Below are 9,487 nucleotides of genomic sequence, written 5' to 3' on the forward strand. Positions count from 1 at the left end.
GACCCTTAAGATCACCAACCCAACACCATCATCCCACTACAACATGTTCCGAAGTGCTATATCTACACGTTTTTTTAACACCTCCAGTGATGGGGACTCCACCACTTCCCTGGGCAGCCTGTTCCAATGCTTGACCACTTTCAGTAAAGAAATTTTTCCTAATATCCAATCTAAACCTCCCCTGGCCCAATGTGAGGCCATTTCCTCTTGTCCTATCACCTGTAACTTGGGAGAAGAGACCAACACCTACCTCACTACCCCTTCTTTCAGGTAGTTGTAGAGAATGCTAAGGTCTCCCCTCAGCCTTGTCTTCTCCAGGCTATACAACCACAACCCCAGTTCTCTCAGCTGCTTCCCATAACACTTGTTCTCCAGACTCTTCACCAGATTCATTGCCCTTCTCTGGACACACTCCAGTGCCTCAATGTCCTTCTTGTAGTGAGGTGCCCAAAACTGAACACAGTAGTCAAGGTGTGGCTTCACCAGTGCCAGGTAGAGGGGAATGATCACTTTCCTAGTTCTGCTGGCCAGACTATTCCTGATGCAGGCCAGAATGCTGTTGGCCTTCTTGGCCACCCAGGCACACTGCTGGCTCATGTTCCGTCAACTGTCAACCAGCTATCAGGAGCTAACAGTGCCAGCCTGAGATGGTACTAGACAAAACTAAAACTGCTACACCTGCACACACACCACGGTGAGGTTTAACTACAAGTCAGTCACTTTATGCTATGAATACTGATAGCTCTTCCAAGCCCACTGAGCTCTCCTGTACAGCAGCAGACTGCACAGAGGTCATCTCCCCTTAAGCAGGTAAGGGAGACCTCTCAAGGTTACCCTTCAGTGTTGAGACAATCCTTACCCAGCACCTGATGACTGTAACACGGTAAGTGACATTTTACATTAAGCCTAAAAATATATTGTATGCTAGTGACACAAATATATATCAAGCTATAGCTTAATTATTAAAAGTGTAGTAACTAGTAGAGTGTTTGCCACCTAATTACCGATTATTGTTAAAATAATTGTTAAATCACTGTTCGCTACCAATGATCAATTAATTATAATTTGATCATTTAATATAAAACCATTTAGTTAATCCCATAACAATGACTTTTCTTAACAATTCACCTGTGACAAAAATTAGTGTAGTAGGCAGGATGGCTGACTCAATCACTGAACACTTAAAGAGGCAGAGTTAACCCTTCACTGAAATTTTCAGATGATGGTGTGAAAAGCAGTATAAATGAAGTAAGATAAAAGAACAGTTGAACCTTGGGAGAGAAAAGCTGAAAGATGGTAAAGAGAAGGTATTAATAAGACACAAGATGTACACAAGAGGTATTGAGCAATATATATATTAGAAATATAATCGTATATAAGAGGTATTTAGCAGCTGCTTATCAGTGTAATGAATGTGAAAAATAAGAAATGAGAATGTTGGAAGATGAGGCTGAACAAAGCAAGCTTAACTGGAGGGGAGACCTCATTCATGTTTATAAATATTTAAAGGGTGAGTGTCACAAGGATGGAGCCAGGCTCTTCTCGGTGACAAACAATGATAGGACAAGGGGTAATGAACACAAGCTGGAACACAGGAGGTTCCACTTAAATTTGAGAAGAAACTTCTTCTCAGTGAGGGTGACAGAGCACTGGACCAGGCTGCCCAGAGAGGTTGTCGAGTCTCCTTCTCTGGAGACATTCAAAACCCGCCTGGACGCCTTCCTGTGCAACCTCATCTAGGTGTTCCTGCTCCGGCAGGGGGATTGGACTAGATGATCTTTTGAGGTCCCTTCCAATCCCTAACGTTCTGTGGTTCTGTGTGAGATCATATTATGCAAGAATAATATGATGGCTTTCAGGGACCAGGAGTGACTTTGAACAAGGGACCAGTCCCTTCCATTACCTGCCAACCAGCATACTGGGCAGGAGGCATAGACCCTCAAGATAGAGGGGAACCCACTGCTATACCAGCAAGATTAAGTGAACTTTTTACTGCCGTTACAAAAGAAGCCTGCCTTCAGGCTATGAACAACACAGGTGTGCATGGTGATTACCCTATCTCTGCCTCAAAACCATGAAATCACTAATAACAGGAGGCCCAGCTGTTTTAAAATTTTACCTCATTGCAAAGGGGATGAAAAAAGACAAAATATAGAGCATAACGCTCAAGAGGATCAGGATAGTCAGCCCTGCCTTCGACCCATCCCAATCTGGGCAGACTTGATGCATGGCATTGTAAATCATCATTGAGTCACAGGGTGGAAGAACTGACACCAGTAGGGCAATCCCAAGCTGACACAGACAGCAGACAGACCTGACAGTAAGACAGGCTCCCCAGAACCCACAATGCTTTTCCCGATGGTGCTCTCATGAAGGTGATAATCATTCCATTGCAAGGCCATTTTCTTTCTTCTTCACTCCATTAATTTTGCACTCCTTACTAAAGAGTTCTCAAACTTCAAAGAGAAGAAAATATCTTCCTACAAATTCTCACTGTTAAGAAATTATCTTGAGAGTGGTCTATTTCTAATTCTCGTCTTTAGAACAGCAATGAACTTCAGTGGGCAGAGTAGATAATAGCATAATGGTTACTTTAGGAGACAGGCACTGACACCATTACCATTCTTTACCATTTTTAATGAGGGTATAGTAAGTCTCATCTCACTTGGGGTGGAGTGGGAGAGTACTAGTCCTTAGGACAGAATTATGGGCTCTGAACCACAAATGTAGAGGTATTTTTCAATCCCAAAACAGGAATCTATATCCTAGAGAGGGGAGGGCTTTAGGATACAACCCTGCAACTGACACTTCCTTATTGCTTATGTCTACATAATCTCTTCTTGTGCATAGGCTTTCTGAAGCACTGCTCTGATAGTCCCTACTGTCCCCTTCAGCTCTATCTTAGACACTTAGCCTTAAATGATAATCTCTGATTTTCATTCAAGGGAGTAATAAATTTAGAGACAAACAAGACTGAAGCTCGTTTTCCACTGTAAACTCAAGCAAAGCTCTCCATGCTCTACCAAACACCTATAGAACTATACAGTAGAACCAGTTTATGCTTGGCATAACATTAGCACAATGAGGAAAAGAGTGGGGCTTAATTTATATGGCCAGCTATGTTCTGCTGATTCTGGTATAAATGTCATCAGATTGTATCACAATCTCAAAGACACTGGACTGTGGGTGAGAACTGCGTTATGGGAGAAAAATCACTGCTCTCCTTACCCCTATCCTCAGTCTGTGCCGCTCTTACAACAGGAGGAAAGAAGGTAAAAAGCTGATCCTGCAGCCTTAGACTTCTCTAGCAGTAATTTCCAACTGCTGAACAGACATATTATACCTAATCTAGGCTAAAGACATCATGGAAAGGGATGTGCTCATCAATCCCGATTCTTAAGGGTTTTTTTTTTTTTTTTTACACAACTTTTTTTTAGTCTCTGTTTTTTGAAACACACATTTCTGAAAAAGCGGGTACTCTGTCTTACCCTGAGATGCCTTTCCATTTGAGCAGTATCTCTCAATTGCTTCTTTAATGTTATGGCTACTCTCGAGAAGTTCATACAGTGCCTATAAAACATAAAAAGTCTTTAGAAAGACTCAAAAGTTTGCAAATATTCAATCTAGACAACTAAAAATAACCTTTCAGTGAGCATATCTAATGTAAAAAAGGAGGATTTATCTTCAGACATTATGAAAATTTTAAAAGAGCAACCAAAAAGCAAAACCATATCCAAAAGATGAGGGAAGATTTAATTAGGAAAATGTAAAACATTATATGTAATTATTTAGAAAGCTGGATTTGTCAACAGCATGGTAATTGGAAACATCACAGATCACAACACTGCCAAGAATCAAATACTTTCAATTTTAAGCATGTGCTTAAAATTCAAAATAAGACTGAAAAGAATAACAATTTAATTAAATAAAAGAAACTTGAGTATTGCTGCCTTTATAATAAAAGAAAGAGAGAAACATGAGAAGAGAAAGAGAACACATGTTAATTACAAATCAATGTGTCACAAATGGAACAGGATATAAAACATACTTGTTCATTGTCCCGTGTTTGTAGTCCTTCAGGAATTCTGCCAATCATTTTTTCATTTCCTGTTCTTAAGAAGGTTTCAAAAAGGTATTCTTTAACTTTACTTTCTGAGATCACATCAGGTTTCCAAAGTAAATGGTCTTCATTTTCGTAGACTGTTAAAATAGAAATGCATTAACACCAGGTGTGACATTTTTAAGGTTGTAACATTAAAAGCTACTTCACAAAGACAAAGAAAAGAAACACAGAAGTAATCAAATCAAGCACCATCACGACACTCCTAAATTGCAGGTCACTTTTTCCCCAAAAGTCTCAGTCAAGAGACACACTCTGCAGTGTGACATGGCAAAAAGATTCAGGGTCCATGAGAATGAGATAAGGGACTCAACTCTTGAGACGTAGAGTCTTTACAGAAGAGCTGCTTATTGACAGGTAGATGATTCAAGTCAAATTATGCGTATGTATTTGTCATCTTCATATAAACAAACCAACAAAACTATTCATAGTTTTACTCAGCCATTAAAAAAAATAAACTATAGTTTACAGTAAGAGAGTGTAGGGTATTACTGTAATATTTCAAATATTAAATGTAAAAAAGAGGAGGTGGTTAATCGCTCATTTTCAACTAAAATGTGCCAAAAATTACTTAACAGAATAGAAATCTAGATCTCGATGTGGTAATTTGTTTCTTTCACTCACTAACAACTGAATGCTGTTAAGTAATTTTATGTTGCATATTCCACAAGCAACTGGGATGTATAATCTTCCTTCACAGTACACTGAAATCATGTATGCTCCTCTTAAGCAGCTTATTTGAAAAACAATACACTAGAAATAAGAGTGTAAGGTTTATAGCGGAGAACTGCCTCTAGCACGATTCTTGTGGCTGGGATTACACAGCAGGAAGAGAAGCCCTCATTTGCCATCACAAGCTCTTCAGGACGTACAGAAGAGGCCTTCACAGAATCCTCCACTCCTGCAGCCAGGTCCAACCTCTGTGAGCAGTGCTGATGCTCAGCTTCGACCTCCTTTATCAGCCAAGCCACAGCAGCACTTCTTGCTGGAGTCCATGGCTGATAACTTCAAGAGGCGCTCCTTGAGCTCTCTGACCTGTGTGCTATCATTTTGCTCTTGGCCGTGCCAGCAGACAAGACTCTCACTGGTTCTCTCTAGCACCAGAGAAAGTTGTCAGATTAACCCCTTTCTGGTCATTCACGGGTTATTGGCCCTTCTCTAGTTCTTGGCTGAAGAGAAGTCAAGATGTGTAAATAGTAAAAGGACTATACAGATAAACCCAGTTCTTACTCCTCCATTTCTTACAATCCATAAGCATCTTGCTTGAATCTTAGAAAATAGGTGACATCCCTAGGTCTTTCAAGCAACACAACAGATATTCACTTGCTAATGCTTCCAGCTCCATCCATACCAAACATTCTTCTCTACTGCAAAGGATCATTCTTCAAAAAAGCAGTTGGTTACAGCGAAGACTTAATTTACTTCACTAGAGTAATATTCCCGTGAAATGTTACAGTTCTAACACAAATAACTTGCAGAATACTGAAATTTACAAAAAAAACCAGAATGACCTTTATTTATTAACATAGCCTCCAAACTGTTTCTTAACTACACTGCTGTTCCAGCCATAAGCAAATTTCTCCCCTTATTTGCGTTTTGAATAGCTACATGTGCTATTCTTTTCTCATAGTGAAGGTTTCTAAAAGATACCAAATAAGACTCAATTTAATGAGTTCTTTTTTTCTACTCTAGGACAATTGCAGTTTTTAACTGAAATTTACACTGGAATAACATCCTACTTAAAACATCGTATTTTTTAGAAGATAGCATGTCAGGACCTACATCTTCTGCCCAAACGATGGAAATTTAAAATAGTTTATTGCTTTGTTTTCTATATTCATTTTGTAACCCACACTTGTGCTTGCCAGAAGACAAGCAAAGAAAAATACTGTTTTGAAGGTCTTCAATGTAAACTAAGTTACATGCTCATAGCCCAGTTATGATACTGCTTGACCCACACTCTGTTGGCTCTCAATATTACTAGATAATTCAGAATTAACACTGTAATCCAGCCTTCAATGTTTTACTGAGAATGCCTCCTCAAAGTTGAAGAATCACATTTCTGAAATATAATTATATGGTTGTGTTACTTCAGTTTTCTAGGCTTGGGGTTCTTTGTTTGGTTGTTTGGGTTTTTTATGATCTCTGAGACCTTAAGCCATTGCATTTACCTTACCAACTTAAATAACATTTTCCCATCAACTGCTATGTATAAACATAAAATAAAAAGTAAAACAGTCAGAACTTACCCTTTTCATCATCACTGTATTTGCCAAGGTAAGGTGGAATTTCAGCCTGGTACTGTGAACCCACCATTATTTCCTGAAGATGTAACAAAAATGAAAACAGAAAGGTATCAACTTAATATTTTGTATATGGAGGCATTAAAAATGCCATTAACCTGGCATTTGGCAGAGAATTCCAAAATTAGGGTACTATTTTAGATACATGCTATTAATTTTAATGCATTTTCTTAACAGTAAAGATTATTTATAAACTTTTTTTTAAGGTATATCTATTACCTTTCTCAGATCTTCAGACGAATTACCGTTGTCTGCCTCTACATCTTCACCATCTGATTCTTTGTCTCCATCACATGTAGTGTTTGCTTCAGACACAAAGAAGTTTGTTTTTAGCTAGGAAGAATTTTCAGTTCAAACACAGAGCTACAAGATACCCTTTACTTTTGAAAGGAGCACCTGTTTTTATTCTGGGAGACACTTATCATGAGTCTGTTGATCTACATTTCTATCAAAAGTTTGTTAAAACTACATTTCTATCAAACAAACATGAGGGCAGAAGGCATTGGTACTTGGGTACTGTAGAACTGAAACATTTATTACCACTGTAACTGAGGCAATCTACTGTATTTCTAACAGTCAAAAGGAAATTAGATCACTTTTCTTCATCAGCTCTCTCCAATAAACATTATACCTTACACAAAAGGCATAAGGAAAAACGGAAAACTTCCAGGGCTGGGACTCAGTCTCAGGTGAATCACAAAGAAAGTAAAGTTGAAGGCATGTCTTTGTTACCCACTAAAGTCTTTCATCAGAAGTTTTAATGGGTGTTCAACGCATTCCTTTGGACAAAGCTGCCTCAGCATGCAGTAAAGATACAGGAGAGATACACAAAATGGAACAAGCAAAAGACAGCAAAGACTGCTTATTATTCCTCTTTAGTAATTTTTTTTCCTTACAAAGGAATACAGCAGTGCATTTCAAGGAACTCAAATACAGAACTCCATAGAAGAACTTGTATTTTAGAATCTGGAATACTGTGTCTGGGTTTGAAGTAATTCTCTTTTTATAGCTGTATAATCCCCAGCAGAATGGAATCTACCGTTCTGACACAATTAAAGCTATTCTGTATTCTCAAACTTCAGAAACAACATGCATATAACTAGGGTTGCACATTTAGCTGCATCACAACTAAACAGAATTGTCAACATTAGAGACAATATCCAAGACTCTGTGGACTGAGGCTCTGCTTCTGTAATCATGACTACAATCACCAGTCTATCTCTTTTGTTGTTAGAAGTAGCAAGAAGCTACCATGAATGCATGAAATAACAGTATGCCTGGATAATCCCAGGCAATTATTTTTTCCAATTAATGCAAATTTAATAAAATAGCCTATATTGTATATCAGACATGTTTATCTTAAAATTTAGTGTTATCTTAGTCTGAGAAATGGAGAGATCAGAAAAAAAAGACGAAACTGCCAACAGCAGAGAGAACTGTCACCTCCCTCCCTGAAATGGTGGATCCTCGATTTTAAAATGTCCAGCCAAAAGTTCTAATAGAGAAAGTAACATTCTGATAGAAAACTGTGATAGCTGAAAACAAAGATGACTGTTTCTTAATCCTCAGTAAGATCAGGGACTAATCACGTTTTCTATAACACTACCACACTTTCAGTGTCACATTCATTAACAGTTCACAAGCAATGCTAAAGTGCTAGGTGCTTGCTTAACTGAAGAAAGGACATAATATTTTTAAAGGTTTTTTATATTTTTCTTTCAATACAAATGTCTTGTATTCATCACAATCAGCAGCATGCAAGGGGCTACAATTCCTGACGACTGAGGCAGCACACCGCCTTTCTCATTCCCCTTCTCTAGAGGGATGAAATGCCCTAGAAATAACTTAAAGATAGCTGCCAAATTAAAACTGTGATAAAAATCCTCCACATTGGTCTAACTCTAGTACAGCAGTGAACAAACAAGCTGTAACAGGCCATAAGGAATATATCTTGTCCAGGTTAGATAACTGAACCACTGGTTCTCAGATCTGTCCCATAATAGCTCCATGGATAGTGAAATTTTGGTAGTCATGGGTTCATAGGCCCCACCTCATAGAAAACTTTGGCTCACCCCATGAAGTCCTATGGAAATGTGTTGAATGTGTGAAGGGAAATAACCTCAAAGAAACTGCGTCCCAGTTCACATCCACAGGCTACATAGAGGAGTCACCGGCTTAAAAGCAGCACCAAAATTTTTTTAAGAGAAACACTAATTTAAAAGAATTGGTTACATATTCATATAATTCAGTAACACACTGAAAATCATGAAGGGTGTTCCTTGATACCACATCAATTATGAAATTGTGTCTATTTGTAGAGAAATTAAAATCAGGTTCCCTACATCTTAATGGCCGAGGAAAGAAGTCAGTAGCCTCATGTGAAGTAACCGATGGTGTCAAGTCATCAGCAGAGGACTGTGTTTCTTCATCATCACCTGACAAGAGGTCTTTAGCTATTTCCTCCTGTATCATTAAAATAAAACAATAAAACTTCAGACTGACTATGAAGTATAGACTGGTGAGCATTTAGATTCATCAAACTGTAAGTCTCATTAATTAAAATTAATTATTTTACCGTAAGTAAACTTAACAGACCATATTCCCTTAACTAAAAAGGTAGTTTGTTCCTCCTAAATCTAAGAACAAATACAACCATTCATTTCAGAGTTGAATACAGGGGTCTATCTCCCCTTTGTCTTTTATTAAAATAAATGCACAAGAGCTTCTGCAAGCATCAATCTCAGACGTTTCTCCAACTGCTTTCCATGAAAAATGACAGTAGAAATTGCCTCAAATAATCAGAATTCTGTCATTCTTTGCACCACAGATATACCAAACATTTAAAAGGCTGTTACCCATTAAACTCTAGGAAAACAAAACAAAACAAAAAACAGCCAAGCACTTTTGTAGACTTCTGCTGAGAGGACAGTTACAAATAATAGGCAACCTGTTATCTTCTCAAAACACAAAAAATGGTATTTCTGTAGGTTAAAAAAAGATATTAAGAAAGAAAAAGCACACTTTCTCCACTAGCAGGCATATTTGAAACCCTCTGTTACAGACG

General features: G+C 38.1%; 1 protein-coding gene across 1 annotated transcript; it reads right to left on the reverse strand.

Annotated features, from left to right (window-relative positions):
* Nucleotides 1-3,488: 3,488 nt before the first annotated feature.
* On the reverse strand, nt 3,489-8,886 carry LOC104544800 (mesoderm induction early response protein 3-like; the record flags this gene model as incomplete). Its single annotated transcript, XM_010189767.1, has 5 exons — nt 3,489-3,570; nt 4,049-4,200; nt 6,370-6,442; nt 6,643-6,728; nt 8,766-8,886. Coding segments are annotated over 5 exons (514 nt in total), but the record flags the coding sequence as incomplete, so codon positions are not given.
* Between the last annotated feature and the right edge of the window lie 601 nt (nt 8,887-9,487).

The sequence above is a fragment of the Mesitornis unicolor genome, unplaced genomic scaffold (assembly GCF_000695765.1).
Source record: "Mesitornis unicolor isolate BGI_N332 unplaced genomic scaffold, ASM69576v1 scaffold38268, whole genome shotgun sequence".
Lineage (NCBI taxonomy): Eukaryota > Metazoa > Chordata > Aves > Mesitornithiformes > Mesitornithidae > Mesitornis > Mesitornis unicolor.